This window comes from Arabidopsis lyrata (assembly GCF_000004255.2).
Source record: "Arabidopsis lyrata subsp. lyrata unplaced genomic scaffold ARALYscaffold_4, whole genome shotgun sequence".
NCBI lineage: Eukaryota > Viridiplantae > Streptophyta > Magnoliopsida > Brassicales > Brassicaceae > Arabidopsis > Arabidopsis lyrata.
The window spans coordinates 9,982,209-10,001,947 of NW_003302552.1; the positions used below are offsets into that span (position 1 = coordinate 9,982,209).

Genomic DNA, 19,739 nt, shown 5'->3' on the forward strand with positions numbered 1-19,739 from the left:
TTGGCCCGATGCATCGCTCAATGTGAGGCGTCCAATACTTATTAGTTCTAACGGACTATTTTTCCAAATGGATCGAAGCTGAAGCTTACGTAAATATACAAGATTCTGTGGTAAAGACATTCTTGTGGAAACACATTATTTGTCGCCATGGAGTTCTTTACGAAATTGTAACAGACAATGGTCCACAGTTCATTTCAAATAAATATGAAGATTTTTGTTCCTCTTGGGGGATAAAACTTAGCTATTCAACGCCGAGGTATCCTCAAGGAAATGGGCAAGCGGAAGCTTCCAATAAAACCATTCTCAGCAATCTTAAGAAACGTTTGAATGCTCGAAAAGGTGGTTGGTACGACGAGCTGCAACCTATGTTGTGGGCATATCGAACAACCCCGAGACAAGAAACGGGAGAAACTTCATTCTCATTAGTATATGGGATGGAAGCAGTAGTCCCAGCCGAGCTGAATGTTCCTGGTTTACGCCGTAGCGGAGGTCCACTTAACGAAGAACTGAATTCTAAATTATTAGAAGACGTTCTCGATACGATTGATGATAGGCGAGACCAATCCCTTATTCGACTTCAGAACTATCAACAGTTGACCGTTCGATACTATAACTCAAAGTTAAAAAAACAGACCTTTAAATGTAGGAGACTTTGTTTTAAGGCGAGTGTTCGATAACACGAAAGAAGAAGGAGCTGGAAAACTCAGTATTAACTGGGAAGGACCTTATCAAATCACAGAAAAAATCCGAAATGGTGTATACCGTTTAAAAGACCTTGACGGAAATCCCGTTCAAAGGCCTTGTAACATCATCAACTTGAAAAAGTTCTATTGCTAAAGCAAACATATCGAACTACGATTTGACTTGATCCTATTTTGGGTACGTAGGCAGCTCGCTCAACACGAGTCTAGCTATAAAAATAAAAATATTACTCCAATCATGGAGTCTTGTTTTTAATAAAGCTCGATCTTTTAGCATAAATATTAAAGTACGTTGCGAACAATGTATGAAGAAATATTTTTTAGCTAAAGCAAAAACCAGATCTAGAAGGGTCTTGGATTACGGAATAGCTCTGCTCCTTAGCCTGCGAGGTCAACGATGCTCAGGATACAACCTGGCATATTTCCGTACTCCTATAGGCCTATCTCGATCCAATCTGAGGGATGGGCTTCGAGGCGATGAAGCTCGCGAGCAATATCGAGGCGACGCTTCTCTAGTTCCATTCTCTTTTTTCTAATCTCTTTTTTCTCATCTTCGAGCTCTTTTTGCTGAGTAATAAGCTGAGAAAACAAAACGCTTTGTTTAACAAACAACAAAAGGAGTCAAGTTACTAGGTTGAACAATACCTTGTTAATAAACTCTTTAGCCTTGACACGATCTTGAGCTGATATTTTCTCGATTAACACATTTGGAACCTGAATGCTGGTTTCCCACCCTAATGGGCGTGACTCTTCTGGTTTGCCGGTTACTTCCGTTTTTATAAGCTCGATGTCTGACGTTTCCGGAAGATCATCGCTTATCTTTTCGAGTCGGAGGGATTCTCTGGAGAATTACCTTCCTTGAACATTTTTGTAGAATTATTGTTGATTAAATTCAATAATAAGCTACACCTACTTTATATTCGAAATACACTCAATCACATTTAAGAGGATCAATTGACGATTTCCCAAAATCTGAAATTACTATCTTCGTGGAAAATGTAAGCGAGTTAATTGCTAATTATATTCCCTAAAGAGCCCAATAGAATGTTACAAAATAATAAACAATTAAGAAGAAGGAGGGTTCGCAGAAAGAACGTCATCGGACAACGAACCATTTACGCGTTCGTCAGGTTCGAGGCTCCTTTGATAGATATCTCAATGCTTCTTCAGAAACCTGATGTGTTCTCGAAGACAGCCGGGAATACAAGCGATAGAGTCAAATCCCCTCCTCTCCCAGTTGTGAACGTCCCACTCCAAACGTCGGATCTTCCTTTCGGTTCTAGCAATCCGGTCCTCGAGGTTACAGCGTTTCTTTCCGAGGCGTTGCCTTTCGGAGCAGAGGAAAACGTACCTTTCGGTGATCTGCAAAGAACAGATGCATTATAAATCTATCAAGTAAAACCTTGAAACAATTGGTACCGGGTTCAAATCTGCTCCATGAATTTATGGCACTCGATCTGTTCTTCCTTAGACATGGAAGAAAGAAAACAAGGAATAGCCACCCCTTGTGGAGTGAATCCATCCCCCGTCAGGAAAAGAGATTCGCTTGAAGGGAATCGTGGTGGATTAGGATCAGAAGGTTCGCCTTGGGGAGAGGCCATCAAAAACAAGAAAAAGAGAACTGCAAAGTTCCTTGTGAAGAAAAGGTTTATTAGGAAATTCCCAAAATCCTACTCTCCTTATATAGGAAAAATATATCAGATTACTCACTTGAGTATTTATTGAAAAAGGAAGTTAAACGTCAATCTATTGATCTGACAGTTACGACCTTTCGATTTTTGTGTACATGCACAAACAAGACCTACAAAACATAGGTTATTCAAGTATCACTTAACACCTAGTAGGCGAACTGAATTTCGAACGTGAAATTCAAGGGCAGTTAATAAATGGTATTAAACCTTTTTTGTCCTTTTCAAGAAAAGCAAACAGTTCTCACTAAGATTTTTCTAATAGAACACATTTCGAAGTATCACGAGTGTTCTTGTAAGCCGAGCTCTAACCTTGCAACCGAGAGACCGAAGAAAAATTCTAATGTTTTTTCTTTAAAAAAGGCAAGTAGGTCTGATCAGTCTATCTCTCCTATAATTCAAAACCATTTCGGTTAGGAGGACTTTGCAAACCCTCCAGGTTTCCACCAAAATTAAATGTTTCTTTCTAAAGAAATTTTAATTAAGAACCCCCTTGGGCAAATTATTCAAAACAGTACTAAAAGCCCCTTTGGGCAAAAATCTCAAAGAGTAATAAACGGCCCCATGGCCAACAAAGCAAGTTTTTTGTCTTAAAATTAAAGGGACATTCCCCATAAAAGGTGAGTACAATCACCATTATTCATTCATAGGCGAACCGCCTCTATCTCCTACTTGGCTTGAGATAGGAACACCCCCGACGGCAGCATCTTGAGTTGTGAGAACCACCTTAGGGTTAAGCGAGCTAGCGTCCTGAGGAGTTTTGCTCCTTGATCTAAAGTCATCTTCCATAAGCGAGGAAATAGCAGGATCTTGACCAGAGAGCTCCTGAGTTTTTTCCAAAGAAATTTTGTCAACGTTGGTTCCGAACTCATTAAAATGAGCACTAGGGGAACCAGTTAACATCATCTCGTCCAAAGACAAACCGGTATTAGGTTCGGTCAGTGGAGGGGAATCAGCGAACTCAGAGGCAAATTGCTGCAAATCTAAATATGGCCGAGGAGCAGTAGCTAGCTTAATTCAGTCTCAGCGAGCTCAGCGCCAACTGTCTCCTTTTCATTAGCCAAGTCAATTTTTCCTTCTTCTATCTCCTTGATCAGATCGAGATTGCTCTTCATCTCATCACGTTCGGAGTTAAGTTTGTTCCAAGCTTTATCTGTAGAGGTAAATTCTTGCACGGCAAGAAGGAATTTTTGCCCAGTTCCTTTAACCTCTTTCCGAGCATCATGAGATATCTTGCGAACATCCTGATCTTTCAGTTTGGAAAGAGACTCATTTTTTTGCTTGAACTCCTCAGCAACTGTTTTGACCTTGCTAAGCTCTGTTTTCAGAAGCTCGATCTCACCCTTTGCGAAGTTTTGGTCAGCAAGAGCAGTTTTTAGCTTTTGCTCTATCTCAGCGAAATTCTTCCTCGTCTCCTCGCCATATCTTTCGATTTGCTCGATTTCTTTCTGACGAGCCGAGTCGAGACCAGTCATCTCCTTCGTAAGCTGGTTGGAAGATTGGAATTTCTCAATCTCTCCTTCGGCAATAGCAGCTCTCTTGGAAACCTTGGTGAGCTCCTCTTCGTAATGGTTGATGATGCTGTTAACATTCAGGGTTGCCTGATAAAATGAGATGCGATAAGAAAAGGGAGAATCAAAATCAAATATTTACAGATTCAAACAGTCAAACCTGAGAAGAGTGGAATGAATGACTAATATATATCTTCTTGATGTCATCCCTCCAGTGCCCAAAAGACAGAAGTTTCTTCTCAGAGCGAGTGTGGAAACATCTAAAGATGTTTCCAATCTTCTCTTTATCTAAAGTAAAGATATTCGTATGAATATGGAATTCCTTAAAAAATTAGTTAATCTCTAGTATCAAAAGGTTAATTGAGGATTACCTGACAAAGATGAAGCTCTGGAAACAAGTCCTGAGCTCGGAGATGATCGAGCTCTAGAGGTGTTACCTCGAGGACGCCTAGGGGGTAGCATCACTGAACTCAGCGGCTCTCTCAAAACAATTCCTGAATCAGGATTTCTACCCTGAATGTCAGCAGATTCAGGAATTGGAAGACTTGAAGAAATGGCTTCGGCTTTCCTCGTGCTCTTGGACCTTCCCTGAAGCGGGGGTTCAGGACCCTCAGCCTTCCTCTTCTTCATAAGAGAGGAGCCATCTAAGGGACCTCCTTCTTCAGCAGTGGCAGCGACCATGATGTCTGCTGCTGGGGACCGCCATTGACTTTGAACCTTCAAGGGACCCGTCATCAACTAGGAGAGTTTTCCGGTAGACTTTGTCGTCCCCGATGGAGGATGCGTTTTTCTTGTTTTTCCCAATCTGAGAGATCTGATCTTTGACCTTCTTGTCTGCTTCTCTGATCCTTCTCCTATCTCGGGCATTCAAACTCGAGAGATCAATCTCAGCAGGAGGAGGGTCGACGGGATGAGTAAGGCCCATTCTGACAGAAAGTTCGGCACCGTGAATTCTCTCCAAAGTAAAAGAATTCCAAGTAACTGTCCTCCCGAGGACGGCCTTGTAAAAGTTGAGGAAGTCAACAGAGGGAACTGGCCGAATTTGGGAACTTGCGGAAAAACGAGAAAGTGTTAACGTAGTTTGAAATAGCCTGGGAAACTTATTTATTTAAGTCCTAGTTTCTACCCAAATTCGATGACCGGTGAGTTTGGAGGAGTTCAGAAGAACTCTGAACGGTAAAACTATTTATACGGAAGAAGAACCAAAACTTCTTCCAAGCGTTGTCTTTTAAAGGCAGGCCATCAATAAGGTTCCGGTCTGCGATCGGATAAAGGGCATAATACCCAGAAGTTCGGGATTCGCGAGCCTGGAATAATTCCAAGAGCTCGCTAAGGCCCAACGAATAGCCCGCCTCCGCGCAACAGTGAAGGTACACACATAAGTTACCGGAGCATGTTGGGCGACATCTGAGAGAAGGCAATTCCCAGATGGTTGAGGTAGGTAAGAAGTATCTCAGGAAGAGGAAGGAACAAGCCGCACCCTTTGAAATAAATTTCATAGGCGCATCAATAACCCTCTCGCCCCGACTCTGGAGACTCGTAAGGCTCCGGGACCACCATCTCCACTTCGGGGGGGGGGGGAATGTGGCACAAGCGACGGAGATCGTTGAGAGAATCAACGGTCGATTGACTCTGAGGGTGAAGATCAAACTCGCCTCCAGTTTGGGTATGAGGATCGGTGCCCTCGCCCATGAGAGCTTCGAGGTCATCAGCCTCATATTCGCGAAATTCAGAAGGGAGGTTCGACATTTTACGAAAGTTTTTTTTTTTTTTTTTACCGAAAGAAAACAACAACCTCTGTAATGAGAATGAAATTTTTCTAGGTAAAGAAGATAAGAAGGAAAAGTAATATTACCTCTTAGAACCCTAAAGTATGATGGAAGACCGCCTCGAGAATATTGGGAAGTGGGACGGTTTTCCCCGCAGTATTAATATAAAATTAAGAAATTAATGATGACGGTTGTCAGGGATATCAAATCACTTGATTATCCGAGATCAGCGTAATAGCGTAAAACATGGAGTAATTCCAAAGTGTTAAAGATCTCAATTCATTAATTACTATTTACTTAAGTCTTCCAAGCCGAGCACTCCCACACATTTTTGGTAGGATTCACTTGGATCTGTCCACGTCATTATTACATAATAATCCTCTTAGAATTAAAGACATTTTATTATAAGAATCGAGCTTAACCAGTCGGGAGTTCGGTTCAGTCTAGTAAAAGAGCTCGATCCTTGCCAGTATGGAATTCGCTCTTATTCGACAGACAGTTCGCATAGAGAAAGGCCGAAGCGAGGAGAATATTGTCCGAGGCTCGCGGTAGCGTCAAAACGCGGGAGTTCGGAGTCAGCAAGAAAGAGTTCGGAAGATCCATGCAAAGCCCAAGATAGTTCAAATTCAAGCCATTTCGGTCAAGTTGTAACATACATGATTAATGCAGATCAATGCGATTATGAGTAGTAAATGACCGCATTGATCATGTTTTCTCTAAAAAAACAACCTCAAACGCATGTGTTTGAGAGAAAAGAAAACTTTTTACTCATTACTTCTAAGCAATACAATAAACTTTCTCTCTTCATTACTTTCGCAAGGCATTTTGTACTTCATTCTTATCAAATTTCTTTACTTCTTTTCTTGGTTAATTTCCCTTTCGAATTCTCATATTCATTTTCTGATTTTACAAGAGTTTTTCTCCACTGAAATACTTAAAGACAATCGAGTGTGAATCCTACATCCACAGTTCTCATTGTGGATACACTGGACACACTGCTGATACTTGTTACAAGATACATGGTTACCCTATTGGCTTCAAGCATAAACAGAAAACAATCACTTCACCAGAGAAAACCAAGCCTGTTGTTGCAAATCTTGCTTTGACTGATGGTAAAGTAACAACATCAAAAGGTATTGGACCTGATGGGATTGCAGAATTGGTAGGCAGTATGTCAAAGAGTCAGATTCAGGACGTGATTGCTTATTTCAGCACACAACTTCAGACTCCAGGACTGCCTATTACTATTGCCTCTGTTGCAAGTACAAGTGACTCAAATGCTTCAGCTTTTACTGGTATCTCTTTTTCACCCTCTACTCTCTGGTTACTTTGTGTCTTGACATCCTCTAAGAAAGTATTAACATTGAATACATGGATCATAGATAGTGGTGCAACTCATCATGTTTCTTATAACAGAGATTTGTTTAAAAGCCTATCTAATGGTTTGTCTAGTGAAGTAACCTTACCTACTGGATCAAATGTTAAGATTGCTGGAGTTGGGGTGATTAAATTGAATGCTTATATCACATTGAAAAATGTGTTGTATATCCCAGAATTTAGACTGAATTTGTTAAGTGTCTGTCAGTTGACAAAAGATATGAAGTCTAGAGTATATTTTGATGAGGATTGCTGTGTGATTCAAGATCCTATCAAGGAGCAGAAGATTGGAAACGGTAAACAAATTGGAGGATTATATGTCTTAGACACTAGTTCTGATGAATGTTCTAGTGTAGATAGTTTTCCCAATGTTAAAGAAAACCAGTATTGCAATGCTGTAGTTGATAATACTCTATGGCACAGTAGATTAGGACATCCCTCTTATGAGAAAATTGATGTTCTATATGATGTACTTGGTTTACGAAAAAGGAATAAAGATGAGTCAGCTCACTGTTCAATTTGCCAAAAGGCCAAGCAGAAACATCTCTCTTTTCCTTCTCAGAATAATATGGCTAGTCAGAAGTTTGATTTAGTTCATATTGACACATGGGGACCGTTTGGAACTCCTACTATTGAAGGATATCGATACTTTCTGACAATAGTGGATGATTACAGTCGGGCTACATGGGTTTATTTGATGAAAACAAAGAATGAAGTTTTGCAGATATTTCCGGGTTTCTTAAAGATGGTTGAGACTCAATATGGTACTCCAGTGAAAGCAGTAAGATCAGATAATGCCCCTGAGTTGCATTTTGAAGAGTTATAAGAACCAAAGGTATCATTTCTTACCATTCTTGCCCTGAAACACCACAACAGAACTCAGTAGTTGAGAGGAAGCATCAACACATACTGAATGTGGCTAGGGCTTTGATGTTTCAAGCTTGTGTTCCTTTGGATTTCTGGGGAGATTGCATTCTATCTGCAGTTTTTCTGATAACCAGGCTGCCAACTGCTCTTCTGTCTAATAAGTCACCATTTGAGCTGCTTCATTCAAAACCACCAGATTATTCTGTTTTAAAGGTCTTTGGTTGCTTGTGCTATGAATCCACAAGTCCTCAACAACGACACAAGTTTGCACCAAGAGCACAGGCATGTGTTTTTCTTGGGTACCCTTCTGGTTACAAAGGCTACAAGTTACTTGATTTGGAGACTAATAAAATTCATATATCAAGGCATGTCGTTTTCTATGAAACTATGTTTCCTTTTGCAGATAATAAAGAGGTTCTTCAAGATATTTTCATTTCAACAGAGCAAATAGTCATTGAACATAGTGAAGCTTCTACATCTACACATGTTCCTGCAGTTTCTGAAGTTCCTACAAAAAGGCAATCTAAACCGCCTGGTCATCTTCAGGATTATTATTGTAATGCAGTTCCAGATGTGCAAAAGGATGTGAGGTATCCTATTTCTGCTTATATCAATTATGCTCAGTTGTCAGAAGAGTTCACTTCATATATTTGTGCTGTAAACAAATATCTGGAGCCTTATACTTATGCTCAGGCTAAAAAGATTCAAGAATGGATTGATGCAATGGAAATTGAAATTGATGCTCTAGAAGCTACTAATACTTGGACAGTTTGCTCATTACCTGATGGAAAGAAACCAATCGGTTGTAAATGGGTTTTTAAAGTAAAACTCAATGCTGATGGTACATTGGAGAGGTTCAAGGCAAGATTAGTTGCTAAAGGTTATACTCAAAAGGAAGGTCTAGATTATGGTGATACTTTTTCTCTAGTGGCCAAAATGACAACAGTCAAGACTCTATTATCTCTTGCAGCCATCAAGGAGTGGAGTTTACACCAACTGGACATTTCAAATTCATTTCTCAATGGAGATTTAAATGAGGAAATCTACATGAGCTTACCTCCAAATACTCTATGAAACAGGGAGGAGTTTTACCAGATAATGCAGTCTTGAAGTTACAGAAATCTTTATATGGGTTGAAGCAAGCCTCAAGGCAATGGTATTTGAAGTTTAGCTCCACTTTGGTGAATCTTGGATTCAAGAAATCTCATGCAGATCATACTCTATTCACGCGTATAACAGGTAATGACTACATTGCTTTACTTGTTTACGTCGATGACATTTTTATTGCGGGAAATAATGATGCTACTATAGAGGTATTGAAGAATGATCTAGCAAAGGCTTTCAAATTAAGAGATTTAGGTCCTCTGAAGTATTTTTTAGGCCTGGAAATTGCTAGAACCAAAGAAGGATTTTCAGTGTGTTAGAGGAAGTATACATTGAATTTACTAGAGGAAACTCGTTTGTTAGGCTGCAGACCATCAACTATTCCGATGGAACCAAGTCTGAAGCTGTCACAACATAGTGATGAACCAGAAATTGAAAATCCTGAAACATATCGAAGACTAATTAGGAAGTTGATGTACTTGACTATTACTAGACCTGACATTACCTTTGCAGTCAACACGCTATGTCAGTTTTCATCATCTCCTAAAGCTTCACATCTGAAAGCAGCATATAAGGTCCTTCACTACATGAAAGGCACTATTGGATTGGGTTTGTTCTATTCTTCCAAGTCTGATTTGTGTCTCAAGGCCTATACTGATGCAGATTGGAATAACTGTGTTGACTCCAGAAGATCTACATCAGGGTATTGCATGTTTCTTTGTAATTCTCTGATTTCTTGGAAGTCTAGAAAGCAAGATGTATCCTCTAGTTCTTCTGCTGAGTCTGAATACATGGCAATGGCAATGGGGAGTAAAGAAATAGCCTGGTTGGTGAAATTACTTGCAGAGTTTCAGGTACCACAAACAAAGCATGTACCTCTGTTTTGTGATTCTACTGAAGCTATCCACATAGCCAATAATGCTGTGTTTCATGAGCGCACAAAGCATGTTGAAAATGATTGTCATATCACAAGAGATAGGATTGAACAAGGGATGCTGAAGACTTTACATGTGGTAACAACAGACCAGATTGCAGACGTCTTAACCAAACCTTTGTATCCTACTCTTTTCAACTCTCTTATTGGCAAGATGAGTCTTCTTTCTATATACGGCTCATCTTAAGGGAGGATATTAGTCTGTATGACCGGTTTGTGTAAACCGGAATCAAACCAAAACTCTCTACTATATAAAGAGAGTATCATGTAAGAGAATCTTTCAAGTTGAATAACAAACTTTCTTCTTCTTCGTTTTCTCTCGAGAACTTACAACTACTATCATTAACTCACATCCAAAATTGGAAGATTGCCATACATTTTTAAGGAACACATTGCTCAAATATATAAATTTTGTGGGATAATTTTTGTTGTTTTGTTTTGAATGTAATGTTAAATTATATTCAAAGAAAAAATAAATGTTGCAACTTTGTGGGATATTTCTAATACATGAACAGTAAACAACAATGACTAACTCCAAAAAAACAACCAAAATGGTACCGAAAACATAAAACGTCAAAACGAGAAATTTGTGTGACTAACATTTTTTTTTTCTTTTTTTTCTTTTTTTCTTTTGTGTATTGTCGTTTGTAACTAAGTTTATTACAATTTGTCTAATAATATACAAAGGAAGTGACACTATCCAAAGAATTTCATGACACCATTTTCAGATGTTTTAAAGATAACACGTGTCTTCTTATTTTATTTAACATGACATACCTACACTAGATAAAAACCAAGTTAGACGGCGTTTCTCCTGAGCTGGTATTCATATTCCCAACCCCTGCAAGATGCAGTATCTATTCTTCTCTCTCTCTCTTCCTCTTTCAAATTAAGAATTATGAAATCTAAAATAAATAAAAAACGAGAAGAAGATAGTGCTGTAACCTGCTTAAATGGACGATCGCCTTTAACCTCCCTCCATTACCTCAAACCAAGGTCACATCTACACTTTGTTGTTAAATTTTCTATACTCATCGAATCAAGCTGTTTCTACAAAACTTTTGATAGAGAAAAGCTACAATACTTTGTTTCTAAGTTTCAGTCTACTTTATGTTCACGAATTATTATCATTACATTTTTTTGTTACGTACATATATATCAAAATTGTACTCTACATAGAGCATCAGCAATTACATTCGATTTTTGGTGAGAATGTATTTTTAGTTTTAAAAAAAAAAAAAAAAAAAAAAGTACTTTTAGTTTAGGGGATGAAGCAGGGTGCGGTTATGTTTTTTAGAAGGGGTTTTGTGCAAAAAAAAACCTTCCACCTCGTCTATTTTTGCAACTTTACTCTTCATCTCCGAAAAATACAGATTAATTATACGAAATTCAAAATAATGTGTAATATAACCCTTATACAGATATTGTAAATGTTTTTCCAGTCACGTACATTAGTTGTATAAAATTCTAAATGTAGAGTTGAATCACGATGGTTTCGATTTGATATACTATTTGTCCAAATTTTACGAACTTGACGGTAGCGAATAAGGGTTACATTGCGTATTATTTTGGATTTCGTAGGATTAATATGCATTTTTCGGAGATAAAGGGTATAGTTACAAAAATAGGCAAGTTAGGAGGGTTTTTGTGACGCCCGTCTCCCTAACATTGAGACGGCGTGCGTTCACCTTACTTATCTTTTCCTCTATTCCAATTTCTTAATTTCTTATGTCATACTTTTCCGGGAATCATTTCTTTTACTAAAAACTCAATATAAACTTGTCTTAAAAATAAACTTAAATATAGTCGAAAACTTTTTCTCATACGTAAATAAAAACAAGTTTAAAAATATAAGAAAATAACGGTAAAGTAAAATAAATCCGAGGTTCCCGAAATACACCACAAGAGAGACGGATTTGCGCGACTACTCACAATTTTCACCCTAACCTGGAGAAAAAGGATAAAAAGGGGTGAGTAAAGAATTACTGAGTGAGAGGATCCTTTCCGTCCACTGGAAATACGATACATGAAACTACCTTTACACACAAATCAACAATCACATAGAAAAAGACACTACACTCTTATAGTCTGCACCATTATGTAAACTATAACACAAAACTCATTCTCGCCCTTAGCAAGATCTCCACATCAATACCAGATTCGATCATCTCCCCTGACCTTTGAACCTATCTAATTCCACTGGACTCGTCAGTCTATTATTGAGCTACAAAGAACCCGTCAATTCAATGTAGACTATTTTTCATTTTTCCACTGTTCCACTTTTCCAATGTTCCACTGTACTTCCACTTTTCATCATCTTGAAAGATGATAATTCCACTTTTTCATATAACACATACAATAACTTATCATCTTAATGACATTAACACAATCATCCTATATAACTAAAACAATCATCATATCATTAATCTTAATTAACAAATCATTACTACTAAGCAAACAGATCTAATCCTATGCAATTCTCATACCAAAATTACACATCCAAAATTAAGTCGTAATTTAACCAACAATGAATGGTTGTAAAAGAAATCACCGGTCAACGATAAAAAGACACGTTGGTTTTTATTCTATCCTTATCAACGTTGGTTTTAATTAAACAATTATATGTTATTCAAAATTTCTTTATATATTTGTAATTTAAAATTCTTAAATAAAATAATTTGAATTTGCTTATTATTATCCTATGACTTAGAATGTAGGAAAAACACATAAAACAATTATTATATTTTTAAAAAAGTCTTAATATATTATGAAAATAATGATTTTGTATATCTAAACAGAAAATAAAACCTAGAAAATTTTGTATATATATCTTTATTACGTAAAAAAGTTATAATATCATTTATTGTACGATAAAGAAAAGTGTAATGAAACTAATATTTTATGAGAATAATTTTGTGAAAAAATATATATCATTTCATTTATGGGTGTTTATTCCGGGTTCTTTTAGTCCGTAACTATCGGATCACGTAAGTGGTATCCCAAAACTTAAAGAGTATCCCCCATGCCCAACCATATAAACTCGTGTAATATGTACTAAACCAAATTTACACTAATAACCATGATCCATTATATGATTACATGTTCTGCTGATGAGAACCTATGGACTTCTGATTTTTTTTCTCTCTTCTTATTTTATTAAAAAATTTAAATTCATATGTAAAGATAAATTTAATATTATAATAGTGTGTAATCCTATAAAATGTAATTTAAGTAAAACCCAACAAAATTGAATATATCAAAATTAAAAATTATTGAAAATTAAGGGCTATTAACTTATCATTAAACTAACATATGACATGTATCAGAAATTAGTTTTCAATTAGAAGATAATTTTTGTATAATTGAATTACAAAATCCCAGTTTTCTTATGATTCGAGATTTGTTTTTTCTTTTTAATATATAATTGATAAGTTTTTTTTTTTTGGTAGGCATAATTGATAAGTTAATAGCCCTTAATTTTAAATAGTTTTTAGAATAATATAGGACAAATTTTGGTACTTTTTACTTTTAAAAAAAAATCCAATTCAATAAGGAGATATTCTCCAAAAGAAACAAATCATCCCAATTTACTAAATCCAAGATGCTCCTAAAACGTTTTTTTAAATCCTCATGAAATTGCATTTCATTATTTTCTATTTAGCCTTTCTTTGCAATCTCGTATTATTGGGGATTTTCTTAAGTTATTCATTGTAATTTTACTCATATATAAATACTGAATAGGGATTTGACCATCTTTGGGTCATCGGATTATTATGATACCTAAAGGTAAAGCTGGCATAGGATTTTATTGTTCAAATATTTATAACTTTTGAGTAAACAAAGGATAGTGGTGGTGTCAGCTTGGCGGAGCATGCCTGACATGTGCATCTCATCAATTGTCCTTTATGTTTGTATCCGCACTTGGATCTAAATTGTTTATCTTCACGCATGGTTTTAACTTCACTACAAAAAATTTAAAAAATGTCAAAATAAAAATAAATAAAAAGACAAAAGTGAAAAAGAGATTTATGTGAAGAATATGGATAAATAGTGAAGACAAGACAGTTATTGTCTTGCCCTTGAAACGTATCTAATGGCTAACTCTAGTATCTTTTACAAAGATAATGAGTCCGATTATGAGAGCTCCACCGCCGGACCGGACTCGAGCCGGCGCACGAGTTGGTTGAGCAGCTCTTTCACGGCTAGCCCTAGTTGTAGCTCCATATCTCATCTAAGTAACAATGGCCTCAACAATTACAACCAATCAAAGCCTCACAAAGCCAACCAAGTCGCATGGGAAGCTATGGCCAGGCTCCGTCGGTGCTGCGGCCGTGCGGTCGGGTTAGAACATTTTCGGCTTTTAAAGAGGTTGGGAAGTGGTGACATCGGAAGTGTGTACCTTTGTCAAATACGTGGAAGTCCCGAGACGGCGTTTTATGCTATGAAAGTTGTGGATAAGGAAGCTGTGGCGGTGAAGAAAAAGCTTGGAAGGGCGGAGATGGAGAAGAAGATTCTAGGGATGCTTGATCATCCTTTTTGCCCTACTTTGTATGCAGCTTTTGAGGCTTCTCATTACTCGTTTCTTGTCATGGAGTATTGTCCCGGCGGTGATCTCTACGCCGCCCGCCTCCGCCAACCGTCTAAACGTTTCACTATCTCCTCCACAAGGTGCCCTTTCTTTTAACCATGCATGATTAATCAATCTCATGTTCTTTTTTTTTTTTTTTTTTTTTTTGGTAACAGCTTTATTGGATTGACTCAAATTAGCCAATATGTAATCAATCTCATGTTCTAATTGTTTGTTTACTTTTGCATTTAGTGTTTTGTTTTAAATGTGAACCACAGCTTTTAATATTTTGAAACTAAATTTTCTTATTAGTTATAAATAATTTCCGTGTTGTAGAATTAATTTATGAAAATTGTATTATTTTAAAACGATGTGAATTTTATCATTTTTTCCACCTTAGTGTTTTTAGAAAAATTCATGATTGAAATATCTTCGGTTACAAAAATAAACCAATATTTCTTCCTACTAGTAACAAATACTGATGTAAGTATAGCTTAGCATATCTAATAACTAATTACCAAATGCTTAATAAATCAAGATACTGTGGCAGGTTTTACGCAGCTGAAACTCTGGTGGCCTTAGAGTACCTCCACATGATGGGAATTGTGTATAGAGACCTAAAGCCAGAGAACGTGTTAATTAGAGAAGATGGTCACGTAATGCTCTCAGATTTCGATCTCTCCTTCAAATGCGACGTCGTTCCGCAACTCCTCAACGACAACGACCGTGACCGCGGCCATCAAGGAGACGATGAAGACATCAGCATCCGCCGTAAATGCTCTACACCTTCATGCACGGCAACTCCGTTAAACCCTGTCATCTCCTGCTTCTCTCCAACTTCCAGCAGAAGAAGAAAGAAAAATGTTGTTACGACAACAATACACGAAAATGCAGCTGGTACTAGCCATACTGTGAAAAGTAACGATGTTTCAAGAACATTTTCTCGATCACCTTCATCTTGTTCTCGTGTTTCAAATGGACTTCGAGACATATCTGGTGGATGTCCATCAATTTTCGCCGAACCGATCAATGCACGATCTAAGTCGTTTGTGGGAACACATGAGTACTTGGCACCGGAAGTAATCTCAGGTACTTTGCTAATTTCAAATTATTTACGTGAAAAATAAATGATTTTTAAGCTAACAAATAATAAAATATGGAACATTTTATAAAAGTAAATAAAATTGATCGTTATAGCTAAAGAAGAAGTATATATCATGAAATGTATTAGTAATAATCCGTTTGCTCCAAAAAAATTCCTGAAATCTTGAAATTTTTCCAAAATCTATGGATGTTATCGATCCTCTCCATTTAAAAAAAAAAAAACCTAAAAAAAAGATGAAGTTGAAAGCTAATTTTCTAACCCATCTAAACTATACTACTGAATAATTATGTTAAATTTCCTCATTTTATTCAAAATACATTAATAAAACTTATCTCAAATGGTGATTGCCTAGAGGCAATGAAACTGTTTTTTATCCATTCTATTTGAATGAGTTTTTGTAGTGAAACTATTTGAATGAGTTTTTATCCATTCTATTTGAATGAGTTGTTCTGAGTTCAGCCAAACATTAGCTCCATTTTGCTAACAAGTTAGTGTTGTTGGGTTGTCAGGGCAAGGACATGGGAGTGCAGTAGATTGGTGGACTTACGGGATATTTCTATACGAGATGATATTTGGTAGGACACCGTTTAAAGGCGAAAACAATGAGAAAACGTTAGTCAACATTCTAAAAGCACCCTTGACATTCCCAAAGGTTATAGTGAATAGCCCTAAAGAGTACGAAGATATGGTGAACGCTCAAGATCTTATTATAAAATTACTGGTGAAGAACCCTAAGAAGAGGTTAGGGAGTCTCAAAGGCTCTATTGAGATCAAAAGACATGAGTTTTTTGAAGGTGTTAATTGGGCACTAATCAGGTCGATAAAGCCACCTTGGGTTCCTAAAGAAGAGACTAGTCACAAGACTAAAGGTGATAATCGCAGCGTCAATTATTATCTGCCACCAAGGTTTATGATGAGTAGGAAGGAAAGAGATGAGCCTTACCATGTGGCTAATCATTTTGATTATTTTTAACTTTAGGTTATATTCCAACAAATTAACTTTTTTTTTTAATGACATGGCATTATTTACTAGTCATTTCGACGTGTAGTTTCATTTGATTTTGAGGTCCTTGCGATTATTATGGACTTAAAAATGTAAATGATTAGGTGAAAAATATATCATTTGTGCTATATCACTATCATGTGATTATCAATTGTTTCTACTTTTTGGCTTTTCAAAATATTTAGATAAGTCCATACAGAAAAATAGAAACTCGCGCGTTTGTGCCATTACTCTGATACTACAATAGAATTATGTTGCAAAATCATTGCGTCTATATATCAATTAACAAGTCAAAATAAAAATCAAACTTTTAAGTTGATAATACAAATGCATGCACTGACCATTAATTTGCCCTTTATTATTAAATCTCATTTGTGGTTGATTAAAACAAATTATTTTACCATAAACGTATTACAAGCTACCATCAAAATATTGTAATCAAAATATGCTCAAATAATTTTAAAAATAAGTAATTGTTTAACTTATACAATGTGTTATATTTATTTCAAATAATTAGTAACTAATTTTATCACTTTACTTAATAATCAATCGTATATCTTGTATAATACTTAAACTAGCGACGTGATTCTTTGCAATATACTCCCCCTGTTCCTAGAAGATTGATTTTCTAGAGATTTCACATTTCTTAAGAAACAATCATTGTTTAATAGAAAAAAATATCAGTGTCCTTTGAGTAGTGTGAAAAATCTAGAAAATCAATCTTTGTGGAACAAACTCAAAACACTAGAACATCAAACTTCAAGGAACGGAGGGAGTAACTTCTAACACGGTTTAATAGTGAAAGCGGCCAAAATATACACCGTATCTACGTTATAACACAAGTTTTCTTCTAAAATACTGCCTAAGTTATATTTTGCTGGCTAGAGTTAAATATAAGCATTTTACATAAATATTTTGCACATTTCAAAATTAATCATGTGCAATAAGATGCGCACTGTTGTATATAATGTAATTACGTGTACAATAATGATTTCAGTTACTAGAATCACGACCGAAGATTTTGTATGTGGAGACAATTATGATTCTTCCTGAATACTAATGATGGGAACCTTATTAAATTATATAATTCCCACTCCTTTTCGCGAAGAAAAAGCTAAAGTATTTAGCCAAAAAGAAAGCCTTGTAATGATTCATTTGAATTCGATGACTTTAATCAATTTTCCTACGGCCCGAAAAAATCAGAGATTTTTTTTTTCAAAGACATAAGTATTGGATTCTTTCTACTTTAATTGTGAGAGTTAAAAAAAAAGTTGTTCTTCTGTACATGCATGCGTAGCTAACTAAACTTTCACCGCTATCCATTCAACTACTTTATCACATATTATACGCTCTAGAGTTATAGTCAAAATGCTTTCCCAAAACCAAGATTGTTTTGAAAAAACAATGTTTGCAATATGGAATGGATTACGAATTTCGATTGCATGCTGTGATAAGGTAGACACAAATAAATAATTCAACAACTGTTGAAAAGAAAATTCAACTAGAACATTTGGATAAACTGATTTTAATTCTTTTTAAAGACAAAGAAATTTCATTCGTTATTTGTGGCTAGAGTATTACGTTAATGCAAGTGATAATGTCCTTTTAATCTTAACAATGTCCCAGTATCTTTCATGTAAGATATAAACTCTATGAAAAATACCCGAATCACTAATTGTGCAATACAAGTATGTGGATAGGATCTTCTCACATATTGGTTTTTCCACTCAAAACTAAAATGTAAGGTCCAAACCATTTCGAATCCTGAAAATGTTACACTCGATGTAAAAACGGTTTTTTTACATATAGATTTTACATTTATTCAGAAAAGAAAATTTTTTTGGAGAGACTGATGAAAAATGTTTTTAGAATATGTAAGATGACGGAAGAACTAATGTCTTTAATCAATCCAAATGTTTGGAAAACTCTTTCAATCGCTATATCATTAATAAAAGCACGAGAAGACTTATGAGTGAAGCCATAATAAAGTAATGGCTTCAAGGATTTATCAGTGTCCTTTGAGTAGTAATAGAAAAAAAAATGAATTACTTAAACCGATTAGTTTATCAGTGTAATCCAAATGAAGCTAAAGAATAGAAGTTTGTCAGGTGACTGTTAGAGGATATACCTTGATCTCTATTATTGATTCTTATTGCCAATAAGCAGAAAAATAGATATTTATGAATTAACATTTTTTGTTGAGCTTGTAAAAATAGTTTGGCGCGATAAATGTAAGCATTCCAAGTAAATCACCATTGGACTAACGAGAATTCGCACATTTTAGATCTTCTTGCAGTAGCTTTGGATATTCGGTTTACTCAGTTTAACCAGTTGGTTGTTTCTGTTATCCAAAATTCTGCCAAATTGAACCGATAAGAAATTTTGGTTTGGTTCGGTTCAAAAATCGGTTTATTTGATTCGGTTATTGGATTTAAAATCAGTTCTAAAATAAATCAAAATTGTTTTTTCTCGGTTATTTCGGTTAACCGAAATCTTTCTCATCTAAATCCTCTTTTCCATAGGCAATATCTGACCTATAAATCCAGATGAAGCCAAGTCAAATCATTCGGAAAAAGAAAAAAAAAGATGGAGGATTCGAAGTGAGATTGAAAATAGGGAGATTTACTCAGATGTTATACATTTTATATGAAATTACCAGAAACATACAGATCTTTTTTTTATTACTATCATATTTCGGGTATATTTTTTATACCCAGCGTACCCCTGTTAAACGTTACAGGAAAAAACGTAATTACAAAGAATGCCACTGCCACGTCAGCAAAGCCGCGTCGCCACATCAGAAATCGCTGACGTGTATTAATGAACTCAGCCGTCGAGCGATATAGCGGCAGTGACGGCTGAGTTACGGTATGTTGCGGCTGATTTAAGAAAAATGGCTGAGTTATGAGCAAACGGCTGACTTACGAGTATAACCCAACCAGGAGTTACGGCTGACTTACTGAAATCTGTCTGAGTTATGATAAAATGGCTGACTTTCGAGCATAACCCAGCCTAAGTTATGGCTGAGTTTTCACCCGATGGTTGATTTGTCAAATTTTTGGCTGAGTTATTGCTTCGACACGGCTGACTTAACTTTCTTCGGCTGGCTGAGT

The 19,739-nt window shown here is 36.2% G+C and overlaps 2 protein-coding genes across 3 annotated transcripts; one reads left to right on the top strand and one right to left on the bottom strand.

The window, feature by feature from the left end:
* Positions 1 to 3,025: 3,025 nt before the first annotated feature.
* LOC110229251 lies at positions 3,026 to 4,635 on the bottom strand. The gene is made up of 4 exons (XM_021028997.1): positions 4,272 to 4,635; positions 4,061 to 4,188; positions 3,433 to 3,990; positions 3,026 to 3,364 (listed from the first exon to the last, which is right to left on the bottom strand). Exons 1-4 carry the CDS (start codon positions 4,633 to 4,635, stop codon positions 3,026 to 3,028), a joined length of 1,389 nt encoding a protein of 462 aa, XP_020884656.1.
* A 9,000-nt stretch (positions 4,636 to 13,635) lies between these two features.
* LOC9315067 (protein kinase PINOID 2) lies at positions 13,636 to 16,786 on the top strand. Of its 2 annotated transcripts, none has more exons than XM_021030107.1 (3): positions 13,636 to 14,619; positions 15,057 to 15,607; positions 16,133 to 16,786. In XM_021030107.1, the coding sequence occupies exons 1-3, from the start codon at positions 14,045 to 14,047 to the stop codon at positions 16,594 to 16,596; spliced, it is 1,590 nt and encodes a 529-aa protein (XP_020885766.1). In that variant the 5' UTR covers positions 13,636 to 14,044; the 3' UTR covers positions 16,597 to 16,786. The 2 variants fall into 2 exon arrangements, with proteins under 2 accessions (XP_020885766.1, XP_020885767.1); XM_021030108.1 differs by having other exon boundaries at positions 13,638 to 14,619; positions 15,069 to 15,607.
* The last annotated feature ends 2,953 nt before the right edge of the window (positions 16,787 to 19,739 follow it).

What these genes read in the sequence shown, in the direction of transcription:
- LOC110229251 (XM_021028997.1), bottom strand. Translation starts at nt 4,635, where the DNA reads ATGACGGGTCCCTTGAAGGTTCAAAGTCAATGGCGGTCCCCAGCAGCA. An exon ending in CAGAGCTTCATCTTTGTCAG is followed by an intron (nt 4,189 to 4,271) that starts GTAATCCTCAAT and finishes TCTTTACTTTAG; the next exon opens with ATAAAGAGAAGATTGGAAAC. An exon ending in TGGCTAATGAAAAGGAGACA is followed by an intron (nt 3,365 to 3,432) that starts GTTGGCGCTGAG and finishes TTAGATTTGCAG; the next exon opens with CAATTTGCCTCTGAGTTCGC.
- LOC9315067 (XM_021030107.1), top strand. Translation starts at nt 14,045, where the DNA reads ATGGCTAACTCTAGTATCTTTTACAAAGATAATGAGTCCGATTATGAG. An exon ending in TTCACTATCTCCTCCACAAG is followed by an intron (nt 14,620 to 15,056) that starts GTGCCCTTTCTT and finishes TAATAAATCAAG; the next exon opens with ATACTGTGGCAGGTTTTACG. An exon ending in GGCACCGGAAGTAATCTCAG is followed by an intron (nt 15,608 to 16,132) that starts GTACTTTGCTAA and finishes TTGGGTTGTCAG; the next exon opens with GGCAAGGACATGGGAGTGCA.